The sequence below is a fragment of the Ambystoma mexicanum genome, chromosome 14, assembly GCF_040938575.1.
Source record: "Ambystoma mexicanum isolate Mex_15411 chromosome 14, UKY_AmexF1_1, whole genome shotgun sequence".
NCBI lineage: Eukaryota > Metazoa > Chordata > Amphibia > Caudata > Ambystomatidae > Ambystoma > Ambystoma mexicanum.
This window is the reverse complement of record NC_090940.1, coordinates 17079974-17103494: the sequence shown is the minus strand read 5'-3', so window position 1 is coordinate 17103494 and position 23521 is coordinate 17079974. Positions and strand designations below refer to the sequence as shown.

Genomic DNA, 23521 nt, shown 5'->3' with positions numbered 1-23521 from the left:
CCCCTTCTGGCATGCCAGCAGACTTTACCCAAGTCACTGCGGCGGAGGGTGATGTCGATCACGCCCTATCCACCTTGGGACCCGCTTCTGTGGCGAACCTGGTGGACTCGGACTTGCGGTTCTTGGTCTTGTCTTGGCTCCCATGAAGGAGGCACCCTTAAAGGACTTAGAAGACTGTTCCTCGGACCGGCCGGTCCTGGGTGAGCCATGACCCTGCTCGGGGCACGGGGCAGAGGCCTTAGCGTTAAGCCACCCTGCCAGTCTAGTGTGCCTGTCCCTCGTCGTCTTCTTGGAGAACCCGAGGCATATCTCACACTCTACCTCCTTGTGGTCTGGGTGCAGGCAGTAGAGGCATTGCAGGTGCTTGCCTTCCACTAACACATTCCGTAGCCCGCACTTGGTGCAGGGCTTGAACAGGGACCTTCCCTCCTTCTCCTCCATTCTGGTCGGAGGGTGCGAAGTAGGCCAGATGGCCTTCTGCAATCTTCGATGATCTTCACCCTTAGGGGTGCTGAAATTTGCAGACAACGGATCCCTGCTGTCGGCAGATGGAGAATAGAGCACACAGGCTCTTTTGGAGCAAAAATAGAACCTTTTCCCATCGAAAACACACAAAAAACAAAAGTAGCTTGCAGAGCAAACTCGAGGACCTTCAACACTGAAACGTGCGGTAAAAATCTGAAGATGGCTGCCAGAGGAGGGGCTTAGGGAGAGGACTGTCATTGGATGGGGGCAGTGTGACCCAGAGGACAGTTAAGTTAAGGTAACTTGTACAGCGCACATTCACCCGAAGGCATTGTGGCGCTAGACAGAGCAGAGACTGAGGAGTAAGTCAATGAGGAGAGACAAATAACTAAAGCAAGGTGGTTTTGAGTAGTCTCCTAAACTGTAGATGATTTGACAAATTCTTGACTGTCCTAGGTAGGTCATTCCACATTTGAGCGGCAACGACTGAAAAAGCGTGGCCTCCAATACGAGATCTGCGGAACCTTGGGATGACCAAAAAGCCAGCTTCTGCAGAGCGAAGGTGGCAGGCAGGGACAAAGCAGATGAATTTAGATTCAAGGTACTCAGCCACCTGCCCGTGAAGTGCTCTGTGCACATTGCACAAGGCCTTAAACCTAATCTGCTGCATGACAGGCAGCCAATGCAGGGTGCGAAGCACAGGGGAGATGTGAGCCCCAAAGGGGGGTCCCAGTAGCCACCCGGGTGGCACGGTTCGGAAGACACTGAAGTCGCTGGGTGGTCCCTTTGGGCTGGGCCAGATATAGAGCGTTGCAATAATCAAGTCTGCTCAGCACCAAGGCGGCCATCACAGGCGAATGAAGAGTTGCTGGTATCAGAGGGAGGAACTTCCTTAAGATTTTTAAGTGAAAGTGACCCGCTCTACAAACGGCAGGCACTTGATCTTTCATTGAGAGAGAATATGAAAGGATTATTCCCAGATTCCTCACCTAGGACACCAGGGATTGGAGGGACACAAAGTGAAGAAGGCCAGAATGAAGACACCCAGATAGTAGGATCGGGGGGGCACCAACTGTCAAGCTTCGGCTCCACCTCCCCGTTCTCCTCACCTGATTCTTCGGATGTTTGGGCCTTGGGAGCAGCCTTAGCCCTTGGACGAATCCTTTTCTTGTTGGAAGTCTTGTCCTTATCAGTCTGTACCTTCTGCTTGTGTAAATAAGGTCTGGCCCCTCCGGAGGCCACCTTGACAGTGATATGAACCTGCCCTCCGTGGCTCCCAGGGGGCCAGCCTCAATTCCCAGGGAAAAAGCCGGACGGCAGAAGAAACCCTGGAGATCTTGTTTGCAGGAGATGTGGTAAGTTTAATTCCAGAACCAATGAGTCGTGAAGAATATCTTTCAAACAGCTGAGTTGCCCAAAAGAATGCACTGTAGATGCAGATGGTAATAGTGTCGGAAGCACCGACCAAAGGAAGAAGATATGCTTCAAAAAGGCAGAAACGATAGGAGGAAATGCAGGAAAACTGGATTCCTAAGGATGAACTTCCACAGAAAGAAAGGAAATTTTGGAAAGCAAGTAAGTCACAACAGATAGCCAGCTGAAAGTAGAGGTTCTTAATGACAAGGGCAGGGGAACGAGAATGGGTCTAAGTAGAGGATAGACAACCAGTGTAAGGAAAGAATTTCAGAGTCACAGGCAGAAGAAATACCATGGGCGACAGAGCCAGGAACCGCGAGAGGCGCCAAAGCGAAAGATAAGAAACGCGGCACAGGGGCTCACGCGGAAAAAAGGTAAACAAAGAGAGGAGCGGGCAAGTGAAGGAAAAGGCGGACAGGCAAAATTAAGGCAAAGAATAAGCACAAATAAACGACTACGAGGAGCCGAGAGAAGAGGAGAGCAGAACTATAGGGAATACGGAGCGACAGTGTGAAATTCACAGATACAACACGCTGAACCAGGGGGTGGAGCCAGGCTTTATAGGAGACTCCGCCATGTTTGGTGAGGACTAGAGCGTACCTGTGCAGTGTGCTAATGCCTCCATTGATTCCAAATCTTCCACCCTCGGTTCCGGACACCAACCACCAGCACCTCCGTCTTGTGCCCATTCAATTTCAGCCAATTGCGACTCATCCACTCACCAATGGCTGTCAGGCACTTATGAAGGCACGACGACACCTCAGCCCGAGTCGGTTTATTGTCATATTTTCGAAATCAATAATTTCGAATGCATTATTGTCGAATTAATAATGGCGAAAAAAAAGTGTTGAATTTTGTATTTTTTGTTATTTTTTTTTAGGGGGGGTTCCCCCCAATCCCCTGTTTTCTTTTTAATAACCCTTATTTTACTATCTAAACCCCAAAAAAAACATCAAATAAAAAAATTAATATTCGACATTTTTTTTTCAACATTTTATTTTCTCGAATTTAATGCATTCGAAATTATTGATTCGACATTTTGACTGCACACCAGGCGAGTCAACAGGATAGGGTGGTCTACTGTGTCAAATGCTGCTGACAGGTCTAAAAGGATCAGCGCACCTACCTCACCTGAATCAACCAGTCTGACCATGTCATCAAAGACTGAAACCAATACATTTTTGCTGTCTGGAAACCAGATTGAGCCGGTTCAAGCAGAGTAGAAGATTCCACATAGGAAGACAGAAGAGGTGAGACCAGAGATTCCAGTAATTTCATAGAGAAGGGGAGTAAAGAAATAGGCCAGAAATTAGTAGGAAGAGATGGATCCAGGGAGGGTGTTTTCAGAAGAGAAATCACTGTTGCCGTTTTCAATACAGCTGGGATGGTCCCCCGTTGACAGGAGACATTTACAGCCTGAGTGAGCTCAGGGAGAAGATCACGGGAGATGACTTTCATAATGGTCAGGGGCACCACATCGCTGGGAGAGCATGATTTAATACGTTGTATCGCCAAGGATACTGTCTCCTCAGAGGATGGAAATGAAGACCATTGTACCATAGTAGGTGGGTTACTGGGGACCAAACTGAGACTTTCAGGAGAAAGTGGAGAGACAGACATCTAGATGTTGTTACGAATCGTCTCTATTTTAGAGATAAAGTACTGGGACAGGGCATCACAGGGCATCCCAACGAGCTCGGGATGGACTGGGCATAGGGGCCTGATGACACTGAATATTCATGAGCATGTGAATCCATGCCAGACCACATGAAGGAGAACATATGAATACTGTAAGAGTGCTAGTTCAAGCCCACCTGGTTAAGGCTCAAGAAAATCAAAAGACCTCATGGCAAGAAAGCTTTATTCAGGTCTTTCACCATTGGAGAAAACATTTCTTGTCCTCCTTCCAACACCAGAGAAAAAGATGTTGTCCAGATGGCACGGCTTATGAGGTGATAGAACAAAGGGCCATATAATTATCAAACCTCCCAACCTGATAGACACATGAAGACCCATATCTATCACATAGGCCTTCTTAAGGAGTGGGGAGAGGATCCCGTTGAGACCACTACAGTGGTGTTGACCCATCTATTAACAGAAGAATCATAGAAAAAATACCTTGATTCCTTCCTACCTGCCCCAGAATAGTAGAGAAGGTCTAATAATTCTAGGAGAACAGTTTCCAGATGTCTTTACACCCAAGACAGGAAGAGTAAAAGGGGTATTCCACTTTATCCGTAAACCGAAGGTGGTCCATTTAAAACCCTATCAGATCCCAGAGGCAAGAAAAGGACTAGTCATACAGGAGGTGGAGGATATGCTAAAACCTGACATTATTGAACCATCCCAGACTCCATTGTCCTCTCAAATCCTACTTGCTGCCAAGCTCGATCAGTCATGGAAGTTCTGTATTGACTTCAGGAAGATGAACGCGGCATCCCAATTCAACAGTTATCCTATGCCAAGGATAGGCGCTCTAATTAACCGATTGGGGATCGCCTTTTTCATCTCCACGATTGATCTGACAAAAGGGTACTGGCAAGTACCTGTTAATCCAGAGGAGAAGTGGAAAACAGCCTTCTCTAGCCTCATTGGACTAATCCAGTTCAATGTATTACTTTTCTGGACTTCACGAGGCCCTGGCGACATTTCAAAGGTTAATGGACCAAGTCCCTGCCCTTACTCCTCTTTCTGCAGCTTATACTGATGCTAAATCATTCATAGTAGGACATGGGAGGAGCACCTACACCACCTATAGGAAGTCACCAGAGCCTCGAGAAGAGCCAGGCTCACAGAGAACCAGGGCTGTTGCTAGAGTTGCAAAAGATCAGGGGCTATAGCCCCCTCAGCCACCCTCTAGCAACGCCTCTGCAGAGAACCCCAACAAAGTCACTTGGCACAGTCAGTAGTCAAGCAGCTTGGATTTTCTGTGGATAATGGGCTTGTGCAACCCCAAAGTGAAAGGATAAAAGCTGTCAGGAAACCCCAGTGCCCAGAACCAAGAAAGACCTGAGAGCCTTTTTGGGACTAGTGGGTTATTATAGACGATGTATCCCCAGTTATTCCTCACCACTTCTTGCCTCACTTATAGGCTAAAGCATGTAGATTCTCTGAGCCAGCATCCCCTCGATAGAGACAGAGAGACCGCTGCGCTGACAAAAAACTTCTGTGGAGCCACCCGGATCACGGAGAAGGCTGAAAAGAGCAGAATGCAAAGGCCGGCCCGCTGCGAGGATGTCACAAGAGGAGGGAAGACCTTTTGATGTATGTAGGCACCAAGAAGCAGCCTCCACACTGCTTGAGCGCCGAGCAACCCAGGACAGGCAAGCGCGAGCCACGAGGGACGCAAAAGTCGCAAAGCAGAGGCAGCGAACATGGGAAGAAGGAATGGGATGCCAAAGAGCTGCTGCAAGCTTGCCATGGGAGAACCAACACATGCCACAGAGAGCCGGTGAGTGAACCCAAGGAAAGCTGGGACACCAGGGCATATTGGCAACCCTTCAGAAGGCAAATCAGAGTAAATAATACACATGAGAGAGAATGGGAGACGCAATAGTCCCAAAAGAAATATAAAGGGATGAATACAAAATATTGGCAAGTTTGCAAGCGTGTCCAGTGAAACTTAAGCGAAAGCCCTGGCAGGAGAGAGTATACCAGGCAGATTCAAGTTGCAAGCCTGTTAATTGAAGCACAGTAGAAGGTCCTGGCAGGATAGTATACCAGACAGATTCAAGTTGCAAGCCTCTCAAGCGAAGCACAGAAGAAAGCCCGGGCCAGAGAGAGTATACCAGGCAGAATCAAGTTGCCAGCCTGTTAAGTGAAGCACAGAAGAAACCCTGGCAGGAGAGAGTATACCAGGCAGAATCAAGTTGCAAGCCTGTTAAGTGAAGCACAGAAAAAAGGCCTGGCAGGAGAAAGTATACCATGCAGATTTGAGTTGCAAGCCTATTAAGTGAAGCATAGAAGAAAGCCCAGGCAGGAGAGAGTACAGTAGGCATATTCAACTTGCAAGCCTGTTAAGAGAAGCACAGACGAAAGCCCGGGCAGGAGAGAGTATAGTAGGCATATTCAAGTTGCAGGCCTGTTAAGTGAAGCACAGAAGAATGCCCTGGCAGGATAGTTTACCAGGCAGAATCAGGTTGCAAGCCTGTTAAGTGAAACACAGAAGAATCCCCTGGCAGGATAGTTTACCAGGCAGAATCAGGTTGCAAGCCTGGATTCAGGTTGCAAGCCTGTTAAGTAAAGCACAGAAGAAAGCCCTGGCAGGAGAGAGTATACTAGGCAGAATCAGGTTGCAAGCCTGTTAAGTGAAACACAGAAGAATGCCCTGGCAGGATAGTTTACCAGGCAGAATCAGGTTGCAAGCCTGTTAAGTAAAGCACAGAAGAAAGCCCTGGCAGGAGAGAGTATACCAGGCAGAATCAGGTTGCAAGCCTGTTAAGTGAAGCACAGAAGAATGCCCTGGCAGGATAGTTTACCAGGCAGATTCAAGTTGCAAGCCTGTTAAGTGAAAAACAGAAGAAAGCCCTGGCAGGAGAGAGTATACCAGGCAGAATCAGGTTGCAAGCCTGTTAAGTGAAGCACAGAAGAATGTGGCAGGATAGTTTACCAGGCAGAATCCGGTTGCAAGCCTGTTAAGTGAAGCACAGAAGAATGTGGCAGGATAGTTTACCAGGCAGATTCAAGTTGCAAGCCCATTAAGTGAAGCACAGAAGAAAGCCCGGGCAGGAGAGAGTATAGTAGGCAGATTCAAGTTGCAAGCCTGTTTAGTGAAGCACAGAAGAAAGCCCTGGCAGGAGAGAGTATACCAGGCAGAATCAAGTTGGACAATGTGTAAAGCAAATTACATGAGGGAATCCTGATAAGGATACTTCCGGTATAGCCAAAGAGTGTACTGAAATCATACTACAAGGAGAAGAAAACTGGCAGGAGAGTATACCAGGTATTCTACCAGAATTAAGCATGACAGCCAAGTTGGTTTGCATACACTTTTTTTTCTGACAGAAGGAAACCCTAGGAAAACCCATATGCTTAAAAGTTTAAAGTACAGAGAAGAGAAATCCAGGGTAAGGGAGTCATCCTCTGGAACTGTGAACATTATCCATTCTGAACTTTTGTGTTGGAGTTACACCTTTTCCTTTTTGAACATTTGTGCACTTTTCAAGGCCGAAGACGTTCCCCTTTTCACCCTAATTTATAGGGTGTGAGGGCCAGGATAGTATTGCGGAACAGGAAGTTGTTGCTTTGGACCTCTTGACATTGGACAGACCCTTAGTTTTGTTTTTGGCAGGGAAACACCCCCTAGAATAGAGATAGTGAGGCAGTTTCCAACCCCTTATTGTTTCAATAAATGTTTATGGCCAAAACCATGAGTTCTCTGTGTCTGTGTCACATTCCTGGCCCCTCATGTATACCACACCTCTCCTGCAAGTCGCACCTCCTCTCATTGTACCACAACACCCCCCACTGTACCACAGCATATCTTACTGTACCACAACACCTCCCACTGAACCACAACATATCCCACTGTACCACAACACCTCCCACTGTACCACACTGCCTCTCAATACGCCACACCTCGGGTAGCTAAGCAACACACCCAGGCCCAGGCAGAGCAGATCAAGTCCTTTGGGCTTTTGAAAGGAAGCACTGGCAGCAATAAGCACATACTTACCCGGTCCAAGTCTCATGATTTTCGGCACTAGCCCTTTATAGAGGGCGAGGAACCTAGAAAAGAAAAAGCTCATTGTCACGTGCACGCCGAAAGAAAGGGTGGCATGAACTGAATAATCCTACCTTTCACCTCCCAGTGGGATCAGTCAAACCCAAGCTGGTAACCCCACATACATGTTGGCATTGCTGGTCATGTCAGTGTGGTGCAGATTCATGAAAAAGGAACACAGGTTTCAGCCTACCACTGCACACCTCATCTTAAATACCAAAAGGTAATGCGTGAATTAATCATGAGCACTGGCAACTGCCCCTCACATCTTCCATTCCATTGCCTTTTAGCTGCTGTGCAGCCCTCATAATCAGCTTAATAGCATTCCAATCATCCAATGCTGATGTTTACAGTGAAGCGCCCCAAGTGGAAAGGGCAAGAATGGTCACCTGTTTATGCGTGAACCTTGTGTGCCCTTTTTCAGCATGTGATGTAGCAGGCTTGTTTATGAGGGCAGCTTGCAGTGCTTCTACCAGGGCAGTTTCTAGCCAACTTGGTGCCCAGGGCGAAACACTCGAGTGCGACCATCCCCCCCTGACTGGCACAAGTCACTCCCAAATTACACCTCTGTGTCGTGCGACAAAAACCACCTCCTCAATATCCATACATTATTACTATGCAAATAAGCTATACAAATTAAGCTAGTTTCATTACTTTGTAATCTAAAGTACTTTACAGAAGAAATCTAATGTGAAAACACAGCTGTTGCTGGCCATGTACATGGCTCTTCTGCCACCTGCTCTTAGGGAAGACCTTGCTTGAATGCAGTTTCAAACTGTCCGTACTGGCACAGTGCAGTGTAACCAGCCTGCCGGGGTCTGAGGGCCCACTGGCCCTGTGTTGCAGGTGTTCCGTTCATACCCGCTCAGTTGTATTTCGGAAAGGGGCAATACGAGACTAACCATATGAATTATTTTCTGATAGAAGGTTATCATTCCAAAATGGTCAGTCTGGTACACTCCTATTGTACTCTTTCAAAATACCTCTATGAGAGTGGGAAGGGTGACAAATAGCACCAATTAGGGTTCCTGTCTGCTTTGCATTAAGGCACATAGCATTTCATGAATATAACAGTGATCAGAAATCCCTATATTTGATCAACAAGTCTGTGATAACAATGTTGTATGTGTGAATCAGTAAATACATAACAGACACATGGCTTGGTGCTCACATCACTGTTCACAACACACACCCTAACATTAAGATGTTTTTAACCATGAACCATACATACTCATTCAGACAGTTTAGGTTTGTGGATGAGAGTATATGACATGGTTACGATATCAGCCACTCAAATGAGGTACAAGGGCTCTTTAATCTATAGACAGGAAAGGATACCCTACAAGAGACACCAAAATAATGCACAGAAGGGATACACAGAAAGGATGGCACCTCTTACGATCTTTAGCCTGACCAGTGATAAGCTGATGAAGTGTTTTAAACAAAAACGGCTTCTAATACATGGTAAAGGGTCCACAGCGCTGATCAGCCCAATGACTACCCTCACAGTGCTGAGCAGCCCAGTGACTACCCTCCCAGTTCTGAGCAGCCCAGTGACTACCCTCCCAGTTCTGAGCAATCCAGTGACTACCCTAACAGCGCTGGGCAGCCCAATGACTACCCTCACAGCACTGAGCAGCCCGGTTACTACCCTCACAGTGGTGGCCAGGCAGCCCAGTGACTACCCTCACAGCACTGAGCAGCCCAGTGACTACCCTCACAGCGCTGAGCAGACCAGTGACTACCCTCACAGTGCTGAGCAGCCCAGTGACTATGCTCACAGCACTGAGCAGCTCAGTGACTACCCTCAAAGCGCTGAGCAGCCCAGTGACTACCCTCACAGTGCTGGGCAGCCCAGTGACTACCCTCACAGCACCGAGCAGCCCGGTGACTACTCTCACAGTGGTGGCCAGGCAGCCCAGTGACTACCCTCACAGCACTGAGCAGCTCAGTGACTACCCTCACAGCAATGAGCAGCCCAGTGACTACCCTAACAGCGCTGAGCAGCCCAGTGACTACCCTCACAGTGCTGAGCAGCCCAGTGACTACCCTCCCAGTTCTGAGCAATCCAGTGACTACCCTCCCAGCGCTGGGCAGCCCAGTGACTACCCTCACAGCACTGAGCAGCCCAGTGACTACCATCACAGCGCTGAGCAGCCCAGTGACTACGCTCACAGCACAGAGCAGCTCAGTGACTACCCTCAAAGTGCTGAGCAGCCCAGTGACACCCTCACAGTACTGAGCAGCCCAGTGACTACCCTCCCAGTTCTGAGCAGCCCAGTGACTACCCTCCCAGTTCTGAGCAATCCAATGACCACCCTCACATCACTGAACAGCCCAGTGACTACCCCCACAGTGCTGATCAGCCATTGACTACCCTCACAGTGCTTGGCAGGCAGCCCAGTGACAACCCTCAAAGTGCTGAGCAGCCAGTAACTACCCTCACATCGCTGAGCAGCCTAGGGACTACCCGTATGGCGCTGAGCAGCCCAGTGACTACCCTCACAGTGCTAAGCAGCCCAGTGAATACCCTCACAGTGATGGGCAGCCGAGTGACTACCCTCACAGCTCTAAGCAGCTTAGGGACTACCCTCACAGCGCTGATCAGCCCAGTGACTACCCTCACAGTGCTGAACAGCCCAGTGACTACCCTCACAGTGCTGAGCAGCCCAGTGACTACCCTCACAGCGCTGAGCAGCCCAGTGACTACCCTCACAGCGCTGAGCATCCCAGTGACTACCCTCACAGTGCTAAGCAGCCCAGTGACTACCTGCACAGCGCTAAGCAGCCTAGTGACTACCTGCACAGCGCTAAGCAGCCTAGGGACTACCCTTACAGCTTTGTGCAGCCCAGTGACTACCCTTACAGCTCTGAGCAGCTCAGGGACTACCTGCACAGCGCTAAGTAGCCTAGTGACTGAGCAGCTCAAGGACTACCCGCACAGCGCTGAGCAGCCCAGTGACTACCCACACAGCTCTGAATAGCCCAGTGACTACCTTCACAGCGCTGAGCAGCCCAGGGACTACCCGCATAGCGCTGAGCAGCCCAGGGACTACCCGCCCAGTGCTGAGCAGCCCAGTGACTACCCACACATCACTGAGCAGCCCAGTGACTACCCTCACAGCACTGAGCAGCCCAGTGACTACCCTCACGGCGCTGAGCAGCCCAGTGACTATCCTCACCGTGCTGGGCAGCCCAGTAACTATCCTTAGAGAAGCCCAGTGACTACCCTCACAGCGCTGAGCCGCCCAGTGACTACCCTTACAGCGCTGAGCAGCCCAGTGACTACCCTCACAGTGCTGAGCAGCCCAGAGAACTTGGTAGAGTTTGTCAGTGGAATTAAACACGAGTGGTTACAGGGGGACTCCATGTCTTGCTCAATAAATGCGGGGGTGTGGGGAGAGGTTCCAGGGAATGGTTTCACGCCTTAGTCCAGAGAGGATCTCTTTACCCTTCTTCCGTGTAGACGGTGCCCATCGTCTTCCAACAGGTCCGGTATTTGATCTCCCCGGGTACTGGCTGAGGTCCTTGGATTCGGCTCTTGGCGACGTCAAAGGGGATGTTGACAACGGAGGCCAAGGTTCCTGAAGCCAATCCAATGGCAAACTTCCGGAAGAACTCCAGAGTGGGATCCTTGGGAAGTCAAAATGAGAGTTAGTCATGTGAGGAAAAGAAAGGGGACAGAGGGAAGTAGTGACAGCGAGAGGAGAGGGAGAAAAAAGAGCACACATGACGAGCTATGGCATGGGTGACCCATAAACATGCTATATGGCAGCACGTGGCGAGCTATGACACAGCAGGGCACAACACAAAAAAAACAGACCACGGGGTAGAGACATGTGAAATATGGAGCAGCAGAGCACAGCATGTGTGGGGGCTGCAGCATGGAACAGCGGGGCGCAGCATGGATGAGTGGGGTGCAGCATGGGGCAGAGGGGCGCAGCATGGGGCAGAGGGGCGCAGCATGGAGCAGCGCGGCGCAGCATGGAGGAGTGGGGTGCAGCATGGAGCAGTGGGCCGCAGCATGGAGCAGCGGGGTGCATCATGGAACAGCGGGGCGCAGCATGGATGAGTGGGGTGCAGCATGGAGCAGCGGGGCGCAGCATGGAGCAGCGCGGCGCAGCATGGAGGAGTGGGGTGCAGCATGGAGCAGTGGGCCGCAGCATGGAGCAGCGGGGTGCATCATGGAACAGCGGGGCGCAGCATGGATGAGTGGGGTGCAGCATGGGGCAGCAGGGCGCAGCATGGAGCAGCGCGGCGCAGCATGGAGGAGTGGGCCGGAGCATGGAGCAGTGGGCCGCAGCATGGAGCAGCGGGGTGCATCATGGAACAGCGGGGCGCAGCATGGATGAGTGGGGTGCAGCATGGGGCAGCGGGGCGCAGCATGGGGCAGCGGGGCGCAGCATGGAGTGGGGTGCAGCATGGGGCAGCGGGGCACAGCAGGGAGCAGCAGGGCACAGCATGGAACAGCGGGCACATCACAGAACAGCGGGGCGCAGCATGGAACAATGGGTGCAGCATGGAGGGGTGGGGCGGAGCATGGAGCAGCGCGGTGCAGCAGAGAGCCCAACGGCACAGCAAGGGGCAGCAGGGCACAGCATGGAACAGCGGGGCACATCACGGAACAGCGGGGCACAGCATGGAACATCGGGGCGCAGCATGGAGCAGCAGGGCACAGCATCGGGCAGCGGGTGCAGCATGGAGCAGTGGAGCGTAGAATGGGACAGCAGGGCACAGCATGGAACAGCAGGTGCATCATAGAGCAGGGGGCGCTGCACGGAACAGTGGGATGCAGCAAGGAGGAGTGGGTGCAGCATGGAGCAGCAGGGCACAGGACAGATCAACAGGGCACAGCATGGGGCAGTGGGCGCATCATAGAGCAGGGAGGCACAGCACGCAACAGTGGGATGCAGCAAGGGGAAGAGGGGTGCAGCAAGGAGGAGTGGGGCGCAGCATGAATCAGCAGGGAGCAGCATGGGACAGCAGGGCACAGAATGGGGCAGCGGGCGCATCATGGTACCGTGGGATGCAGCAAGGAGGAGTGGGGCGCAGCAAGGAGGAGTGGGGCGCAGCATGGGGCAGCGGGGCACAGCATGGAGCAGCGGGGCGCAGCATGGAGGAGCAGGGTGCAGCATGGAGGAGCGGGGCACAGCATGGAACAGCGGGCACATCACGGAACAGCGGGGCACAGCATGGAACAATGGGTGCAGCATGGAGGAGTGGGGCAGAGCATGGAGCAGCTCGATGCAGCAGAGAGCCCAAGGGCACAGCATGGGGCAGCGGGGCACAGCATGGAACAGTGGGGTGCAGCATGGAGCAGCAGGGCACAGCATCGGGCAGCAGGTGCAGCATGGAGGAGTGGGGTGCAGCATGGGGCAGCGGGCGCAATATGGAACAGCGGGCACATCATGGAACACCGGGGTGCAGCATGGAGCAGCGGGCACAGCATGGAGCAGTGGAGCGTAGAATGGGACAGCAGGGCACAGAATGGAACAGCAGGTGCATCATAGAGCAGGGGGCGCTGCACGGAACAGTGGGATGCAGCAAGGAGAAGAGGGGTGCAGCAAGGAGGAGTGGGGCGCAGCATGAATCAGCAGGGAGCAGTATGGGACAGCAGGGCACAGCATGGGACAGCAGGGCACAGCATGGGGCAGCGGGACACAGCATGGAGTAGGGGGGCGCAGCATGGAACAGTGGGGCACAGCATGGAACAGCGGGTACATCATAGAGCAGGGGGTGCAGCACGGAACAGTGGGATGCAGCAAACAGGAGTGGGGAGCAGCATGGAGCAGCGGCGGGCAGCGGTGCACAGCATGGAACAATGGGGCACAGCATGGAGCAGCGGGGCGCAGCATAGCACAGGGGCACGCAGCATGGAACAGTCAGATGCAGCAAACAGGAGTGGGGAGCAGCATGGAGCAGCGGCGGGCAGCGCTGCACAGCATGGAACAATGGGGCACAGCATGGAGCAGCGGGGCGCAGCATGGCACAGGGGCACGCAGCATGGAACAGTGGGATGCAGCAAACAGGAGTGGGAGCAGCATTGAGCAGCGGCGGGCAACGGTGCACAGCATGGAACAATGGGGCACAGCATGGAGCAGCGGGGTGCAGCATGGCACAGGGGCACGCAGCATGGAACAGTGGGATGCAGCATGGAGCAGCAGGGCACAGCATGGGCCAGCATGGGGCAGCGGGCGCGGCATGGTACAGTGGGATGCACTAAGGAGGAGTGGGGTGCAGCATGGAGCAGCAGGGCACAGCATAGGACAGTAGGGCACAGGATGGAACAGTGGGGTGCAGCATGGAGCAGCAGGGCACAGCATCGGGCAGCAGGTGCAGCATGGAGGAGTGGGGTGCAGCATGGGGCAGCGGGCGCAATATGGAACAGCGGGCACATCATGGAACACCGGGGTGCAGCATGGAGCAGCGGGCACAGCATGGAGCAGTGGAGCGTAGAATGGGACAGCAGGGCACAGAATGGAACAGCAGGTGCATCATAGAGCAGGGGGCGCTGCACGGAACAGTGGGATGCAGCAAGGAGAAGAGGGGTGCAGCAAGGAGGAGTGGGGCGCAGCATGAATCAGCAGGGAGCAGTATGGGACAGCAGGGCGCAGCATGGGACAGCAGGGCACAGCATGGGGCAGCGGGACACAGCATGGAGTAGAGGGGCGCAGCATGGAACAGTGGGGCACAGCATGGAACAGCGGGTACATCATAGAGCAGGGGGTGCAGCACGGAACAGTGGGATGCAGCAAACAGGAGTGGGGAGCAGCATGGAGCAGCGGCGGGCAGCGGTGCACAGCATGGAACAATGGGGCACAGCATGGAGCAGCGGGGCGCAGCATAGCATAGGGGCACGCAGCATGGAACAGTCGGATGCAGCAAACAGGAGTGGGGAGCAGCATGGAGCAGCGGCGGGCAGCGGTGCACAGCATGGAACAATGGGGCACAGCATGGAGCAGCGGGGCGCAGCATGGCACAGGGGCACGCAGCATGGAACAGTGGGATGCAGCAAACAGGAGTGGGGAGCAGCATGGAGCAGCGGCGGGCAGCGGTGCACAGCATGGAACAATGGGGCACAGCATGGAGCAGCGGGGCGCAGCATGGCACAGGGGCACGCAGCATGGAACAGTGGGATGCAGCATGGAGCAGCAGGGCACAGCATGGGCCAGCATGGGGCAGCGGGCGCGGCATGGTACAGTGGGATGCACTAAGGAGGAGTGGGGTGCAGCATGGAGCAGCAGGGCACAGCATAGGACAGTAGGGCACAGGATGGAACAGTGGGGTGCAGCAAGGAGGAGTGGGGAGCAGCATGGGGCAGAGGGGCGCAGCATGAAATAAACGATGGTATACCACATTGAAATAGCATTACTGCACTCAAGAGGCAAAGGAAAAGGCGTGTGAAAGAAGAAGCTTAAGATAGGAGGGTTACATGAATGCATGGCACGGCATGGGGTAATATGTCAGCGGCTGAAAGCATCTATTAAGGGGCACAGGGTAAAGTAATGTGCTAAAGGCACAATTCTCTGCGGGTGGGGTAATATGACATGGGCTAAAGGACTTTAAGACAGTGAACTGGATAAAGGCACGCGTGACAGAGCACAGTGTAACATTATGGGTTAACGGCATGGATGGCCCAGCATGGGGCAACATGTGTCAAAGGCATGTTTACAGCGAATGCGGTAAAACACATATGACAAATAACCCAGCCACCTTACAGGGCTTAAATGCATGTCTGAGCGACATGGGATAGAACATGAAAGTACGAAATGAGACAGCACTGATTGGCAAGTGTAGAGTAGAACACAGCATGGAAGAGCATGGCACATTATGGCACCAATAAGAACAAGGCAGAGCGTGGGGCTGGGCGGAGTACCCTGGAACAGCAGAGAGTAGTAGCATGACACATTACTGACTCACACGGGACAGACAGCACACAGTGTCATGTCATGGAAATCACCGAGTAGTATTAGACAGCACAGAGCAGTGTGTAATAGTGTAGAGCATCACGGAACAGCAGGGAGGAGCACAGAACAGCAAAGAAAAGCATGGCATAGCATAGGGTAGCAGAGAATAGTGTGACAGAACAGCGGAGAAACGCATGGAAGAGCAGGGAGTAACAGAACAGCAGAGACAAGCATGGAACAGCATGGGGTAGCAGGTCAGTAGAGAACAACATGCAACTGAATAGGGTAGCAGAGAATAATGTAACATAACAGCGGAGACAAGCATGGAACAGCATAGGGCAGCAGAGAATAATGTAACATAACAGCGGAGACAACCATGGAACAGCATAGGGTAGCAGACAAGAGTGTAACAGAACAGCAGAGAAAATCATGGAACAGCATAGGGTAGCATAGAATAGCGTAAAAGAACAGCAGAGAAAAGCATGGAAGAGCAGGGAGTAACAGGACAGTAGAGAAAAGCATGCAACCGAATAGGGTAGCAGAGAATAGTGTAACATAACAGTGGAGAAAAGCATGGAACAGCATATGGTAGCAGAGAATAGCATAACAGAACAGCAGAGAAAACCATGGAAGAGCAGGGAGTAACAGGACAGTAGAGAAAAGCATGCAACAGTATAGGGTAGCAGAGAATAGTGTAACATAACAGCGGAGACAAGCATGGAACAGCATAGGGCAGCAGACAAGAGTGTAACAGAACAGCAGAGAAAATCATGGAACAGCATAGGGTAGCATAGAATAGTGTAACAACAGCGGAGACAAGCATGGAACAGCATAGGGTAGCAGAGAATAGTGTAACAGAACAGCAGAGACAAGCATGGAACAGCATGGGGTAGCAGGTCAGTAGAGAAAAGCATGCAACCGAATAGGGTAGCAGAGAATAGTCTAACAAAACAGCGGACAAAAGCATAGAACAGCATAGGGTAACAGACAATAGTGTAACAGAACAGCGGAGAAAAGCATGGAACAGCATGGAGTAGCAGAGAACAGTAGAGAAAAGCATTCAACAGCGTAGGGTAGCAGGGAATAGCATAACAGAACAGCAGAGAAAAACATGGAACAGCATGGAGTACCTGAGAACAGTAGAGAAAAGCATGCAACAGCGTAGGGTAGCAGAGAATAGTGTAGCAGAACAGCAGAGAAAAGCATGGAACAGCAGGGATTAGCAGAGAACAACAGAGACAAGTAGGGAAGCAAAGAATAGTGTAACAGAACAGTAGAGAAAAAAATGAAACAGCAGAGAATAGTGCAACAGAACAGCAGAGAAAAGCATGGAAGAGCAGGGAGTAACAGGACAGTAGAGAAAAGCATGCAACAGTATAGGGTAGCAGAGAATAGTGTAACAGAACAGCAGAGAAAACCATGGAAGAGCAGGGAGTAACAGGTCAGTAGAGAAAAGCATGCAACCAAACAGGGTAGCAGAGAATAGTGTAACAGAACAGCAGACAAAAGCATAGAACAGCATAGAGTAGCAGACAATAGTGTAACAGAACAGCAGAGAAAAGCATGGAACAGCATGAAGTAGCAGAGAACAGTAGAGAAAAGCATTCAACAGCATAGGGTAGCAGGGAATAGCATAACAGAACAGCAGATAAAAACATGGAACAGCTGGAGTAGCAGAGAGAAGTAGGGTAGCAGAGAATAGTGTAGCAGAACAGCAGAGAAAAGCATGTAACAGCAGGGATTAGCAGAGAACAGCAGAGAAAAGTAGGGTAGCAGAGAATAGTGTAACAGAACAAGAGAGAAAAGCATGGAAGAGCAGGGAGTAGCAGGGCAGTAGAGAAAAGCATGCAACAGTATAGGGTAGCAGAGAATAGTGTAACATAACAGTGGAGAAAAGCATGGAACAGCATAGGGTAGCAGAGAATAGCGTAACAGAACAGCAGAGAAAAGCATGGAAGAGCAGGGAGTAACAGAACAGTAGAGAAAAGCATGCAGCACTATAGGGTAGCAGAGAATAGTGTAACATAACAGTGGAGAAAAGCATGGAACAGCATAGGGTAGCAGAGAATAGTGTAACAGAACAGCAGAGAAAAGCATGGAACAGCATAGGGTAGCAGAGAATAGTGTAACAGAACAGTGGAGAAAAGCATTGAACAGCGTAGGGTAGCAGAGAATAGTGTAACAGAGAACAGCAGAAAAAAAGCATGGGACAGTAGAGGGTAGCAGACAGTAGTGTAACACAGAACAGCAGTAAAAAGTATGGAACAGCACAGGGTAGCAGGGACTAGTGTAACAGAGCAGCAGAAAAAAGCATGGCACAGCATAGGGTAGCAGAGAATAGTGTAACAGAACATCAGAGAAAAACATTGCACAGCATAGGGTAGCAGAACAGCAGAGAGAGTAGCAGAGAACAGCAGAGAGTAGCAGAGAACAGAGGAGAACAGCATAGAGCAGAAGTAAAGCACAGGGTATTCCAGAGTGCGTCATAGCGTGGAATAGCATGGGACAGGCCGCCTAGTCAGAATGTGACACAACAGCACCGAGGAGTGGGCAGATGTGAGCTTGGAGTGCACTGAATAGTGTATTTGACATATAGACATATATACACACACGCACAGAGATATGAAATTCTCAAAAATGAAATGCAACATTCTGTGCACTCTGCTTAAACCCTATAGAGAGCTATATAGCTATTATAGTAATGCGTTTAATTATCACCAACACTATTATTACTATTGTTATATTTTCTGTATGTCATTATCATCATTGTTTTATGGCTATTTTTGGTAATCACTCTTTTACTGATGTTGTTGTGATGGAATAGAATGCTAAGCGTGTCTGTGCCACATCAAACTATCGTATTTGCGGAGTCCTCTGTGCTGCCATATGGCTCAAACCCCAATAAAGTTATGGTGGGGTTAAAAAGTTTGGGGAAAAAAACTTTCACCTGAAACGTGAAAGTAAGATAGTCCATTTGAGCCAAGTCACGCAACTCACAACGCCAACTAGTAGCCATGGCTGGAAGTTCACCTCCAGTTCTGAGCCACGACAGCAAGGCATTGTGGGTATGCAAATTAGCCCAAATGCAAACCATGTGCTCCAGGAACCTGTCTAGCCGTGCAAAATGTCTATCTTAAGTTGATTAAGCTTTGTATAAAATATGCGCTGCCCACTAAGACAAAGAATTTCCTGGAGCAAAGGGTTGGCATTTGGCGAATTTGCATACCTACAATGCCTTGATGATGTGGCTCTGAACTGGAGGTGAACTTCCAGTGATGGCTACTAGGTGGCATTGTGAAATGGGTGACTTGGCGCAAATGGACTATCCTATTCATACAAAGACACATACACAAATAATGGTACTGAAATTACAAACATTAAGCTGGGATTTCGCAGAGCTGAGTGGGCAGACGATTCCTGTCTTGCGGTCAAGAATACATTTTCAATCAGGGAACACACTTGCCAGGTGCAAGGGGTGCCCACACCTGTTGGGTAGGGCTTTTAAGAGCCTGGTGGGGTGCTTTACTGTAAAGCGGAGTCTTTAGTCTGTTCGTGAATGCCAGGGGAGTGGGTTCAAGTCTTAGGTTTGATGGGTCCTGTACTATTAGGCTTCCCCTTCCCTGTGTTTTCTTTCTGTGGGATGCCAGAGTTCGCTGATTGGCTGTCCTGGATACACAGGCTAATGACGGTTTATTCCTGGTGAGATGTTCATCGATGGCGATGGAGATGTAGTAGAAAGAGCCAAACTCCAGGCAGCCTTCCTGGTGATGTGCAGGACCTTAACGGAATAGGACAAAATGACTGAGGGCAAAAAGTCTGATCCCCCAAAAGTCAGACCCCCATTTTTCTGCAGATATATATATGTGGGGGGTAAAGTTAATAAAAATGTATAGTGGTAAGGTGAGGGGCTGTGGGGGGGTCTCCCCCCACATATATATTTGTGAAAAAATAAGAAAAAAAAAAAAGGAATGTCGGACTTTAGGTAGTCAGACTTTTGCATTCGGTCATTTCACGCAGATCCGGACCTTGGCACCTATGCCAGCCTGCATCAGAAGCCAGTGATGGCACTTTAACGCCCCTCAGATGAGCTCACTCTTTTTAGTCCATAGGTAAAGAAGCTGCGCTATTCTGGTCTCCCTGATGGTGGCACCAGTGGGATGGCATAGCCCATGTGACTATCAGAGCGAAAGCATGTAAACGGCGAGGGTTGGGTGGCGGTATGTCTATTCCACACCCACTTCCAATTCTCTCAAAGCAACACAATGTGCCCTGCCCCAATATTCAATATCCATGAAAGCGTGGCCCCCGCTTACAGTGAAAGGGGAAGTTCACTCAGAAATGTTGTTGTCCCAATTAATCGGGCATGCATTTCTGAGCATTCTGTGATCGATCGTTAAAAGAAATCCACTGCAGCTTACCTTTGTTTTTCTCACATTTACACATGCAAAAACAATGGGTTGGGCACCGTCATCTTGTGCTAATCTTATCCGTTGATCCATCGCCCTAAATTCAAGTGCCCTTGCGGCAGTAATTCAGATCACTGGGCCCCCAAGCTGACATCACTAGACGCTTACGCCTCGTTTCAGACGCCAATGCACTTCTCATTTCAACGTCCTCGGTGTGCCATCTATTAATGTGTCTCCATGGAAATACCAAGACGCCTCTTTTCTCGACAAGCGTACACAAACCCTTTTTGATCACACAACATTGGAGTTTCTTTTTCCTTTGTGTCAGTGCATTTCATTTCGAGCCTCCCTGACTTGTTTCTACTATGTTCAGCTATCTTCCAAGTGCGACGTACCGAGAACAGGAACTTACACTATCTATAATGAATTAACTCAGTACTTGCTTTTCAGTTAAACATTACTTAGATTATGTACAAATGTCATTACCAAACCATATTTAAATTCTACTTTTACAAGTCTCATTTTTTACATGAGTCAACGTGATATTTCAAAGTTTGTGCCTATTATTCTTGTCTTTGCACTATGAGTTTTTGTAACATGGCTGTTTCGTCTCTTGTCTTTCTTTAACATTGAATTTTAAGGAACAACCTCAGTTCGTTTCTGTGTACAAACAAAAACATTACAATTTTTATGGCTTTTCATTTAGTACTTCAGGAACTATGGCAACAATTCAGCCCTACCCGTATGAGCCCGAATATTCAGAAGAGGAAATTAATGAAAGACAAAGAAGCTGAAACAATGGTGAATCAGATGAAAGTCGTGACGATCAATCACCGGAGCCTAAACCCAGTCGCATGAAGACGTCTCCACCTGGCGTACCTGCCATTGTTGTGGGGTGATGCCTACTCTGGTGGGGAACTGCTGTTGCGGAGAAAACTCAGCATGCTTGGCGTATATGACTGAAGAAGACAAACCACTGCTATGCGTTACGAGCTGCATGACTTCAGGGCCGCCTGCCTTACAAGATCCATGCTGCAAATGATGATGGTCCTTATGCACGGACTTCGAGCTACAGTTCGCCCTCAAAATTCAAGTAACAAGTATGTTTACTTTATATATGTTGTATGTTTAACAACTCAGATGAATAACATTTTATGTTGTTCTCATACATCATTTTAACTTCGATCTATCACTGACGAACGTTTGTTTCTGTAAATTGAATACATTTATCCGAATAATCATAAACCCAAGTATTTATCACTAGATTTAACATCCGAACAAGGACATTTCTTTCACTTTGAAGTTAAAAACAATATTTCACTATGTCCAAAACTGTTCTTGCTTGAAAGGGTGTTCACATGTGTAATTGATCGCTGCTTCAAATCACAAGTACTTTGCTTGGAAAGGTACTTTTTTTAAGCATAACAAGGCCTTTGAATTTAGAAGGAAGCGCAAACAACATAAATACAATTATCAGGGTCATCCCAGTAAACCATATCTGTTTCTCTTACACAAGTGGTACAGACTTGTGGCCTATCGTGCTTTGCATGGTGGATTCATGGAAGAATGGAATACCGCATTCGACAAGTAATACCTGCCTCTGTCGTTTGAGCCATTCACAAAAAAATTCGCCAGTGACAACGGACAATATAAAGGATTTTTACAGAGAGTACCTCAACCTCATCAGTACAATTTGTAGTTTGTTTGTGCCATCAACATTCCCAAATTAATAATTAAAAAAAAGATTTAATATGAAAAGTTGTTTGAATTTTTAATTAAGTCAATAACACGTCCAACCATCTAGGAGGTTCATGAAAGAAGTTTAGTAGCATATTGCGCTCGCCTCATCCACATCATCTCACCTCCGGCATCAATGGCAGCTCGCGCCTGTAGCTGTGCGCTCGTAAGGGGGCTGGGTGGATGGGATCGCTCAAGGTGCCGAAAACCATGTACACCTCAAAGGACTCTTTCACACATGGACCATTGTCCACATGGCCACCCCAGGCCCGCTGTCTCCAGACTCCCCTTTGAAGACCCCGTCCCTGGAATCAACATATCTATGTGTCCCTTCAACATTGTTCTGGGACTATTGCGCTGGCCTCCTCCACATCCATCCGCCTCCGGTATCAATGGCAGTTAGCACCTGTGGCTGCGCGCTTGCGAGGGGGCAGGATGGATAGGAATGAGGATGTCAAACACTGGCATCAAGGCTGGGTGGGTGTGAACAAACCCGTCAGACATTCATATACACACCCACTTTTGTAAGCCTTTATAAACACTTTGATAGTTACCAAGAGAACATCTCTGCATTCTACAACGGATATTGTCATCAATCCACTTGTTACCTATCTTGCTGAATCAGCTTATCTGTTCGTCCAAGAAAGGGTTGGTCAACTATTTGTTTCTGTAGTTTCATTGGTCGCTGCTCATCAACTCTATGTTGCTTTAGACTCAATGGGCCTCATTATACGTTTTCCGGTCCGGAAACAGCAGTACCGGTAAGCTTGCTGGTACCACTGTTTCCGGACTGGCAAACTAAGAGTTCTGCAAGCGGGTGCCTTTCACCCCACCAGGTCTGATCTGGCGTGCGGAATGGCACCCACTCGCAGACCTTGACGGATGCACCGGCACCATTCATTAATGGTGCCGGTGCATCCGTCCTCCCCATTACCATTGAGTCCAATGGGACTCGAATGGGAATGGGAAGTAATATTTTCCGGTGCCCAGGAATGGGCAATTACCGGGTCCGCCGGGGCTGTAATTCCGTGGTAATTGTCCATTCCCCGGCGCCGGAAAATACATGACTATTTACACGCGGGCTCCGGTGAGTAGTGAATGATACATTTGTTATGTATGTCGGTATCTAAAGAATGGGTCTGTATACATATGTCTTCTAAATGATCGCTCAATCTATTGAAACAGTGTGTGAAAAGGTAACACGAACGGTTTTCAGTTTTTGCAGAATATTACAATTGATGTTTTATTACACAAGTTGCCTTTGCGACACAATGTACTGCAGTTTATATATTTTTCACTTTAGACTACTTTAAGGATACACTAATAGTTCAGTGCAATGGGAGCCTTTCTTTTTTACAATGTAAACTTTACGCAGCACAAACAGGGAGCACAATCAAGTTGTCCGCATTTCTGTCATACATTGCCTGTAGTCGCTAACCTGAGTAGCAACCTGCACGTAAAGAGGGAATCGGAGGAAAAGCTGCCTGCTCCGACGTCTCCAGAATTGCTCCCAGATATTAACTCTTACAATAGCGAGAAGGACGCCATCTCGTGGGGTCTTTGATGGATACTGGGGTTGTCATTATTACTCGCAAACGAAATCAGTGGCCCCCAATCAACCAACAATTGTGCCATACTTCGAGTGAGTGCTGCATCAATCTTGCACATAGCGGCCACAAACCCCACTCTAGCCCACCATTCTTTTATATCCAAGGCCAGTGCAGACTTACAGTTCTTAGCCACCACCAATCGTGCTGCCACCAGAAAGTGTGTAATCAATTTGGAGGTTTCACTACCTAACTTGTATGGTCCCTGCGGGTCCTCATTGCCCAACAGCACCACTTTTGGTTCCAGAACTAGATCTATTT

General features: G+C 49.7%; 1 protein-coding gene across 5 annotated transcripts in view; it reads right to left on the bottom strand.

Moving 5' to 3' along the window:
- The window catches only part of SLC25A21 (solute carrier family 25 member 21), a 991659-nt gene that overhangs the window by 7374 nt on the left and 960764 nt on the right, over positions 1-23521 (bottom strand). For all 5 annotated transcript variants that reach the window (XM_069638415.1, XM_069638416.1, XM_069638417.1 and 2 more), the window contains 2 exons: positions 11055-11236; positions 7556-7608 (listed from right to left, as the gene is read on the bottom strand). In XM_069638415.1, coding sequence (XP_069494516.1) covers positions 7556-7608; positions 11055-11236 — 235 coding nt within the window. The remainder of the gene's footprint in view (positions 1-7555; positions 7609-11054; positions 11237-23521) is intronic.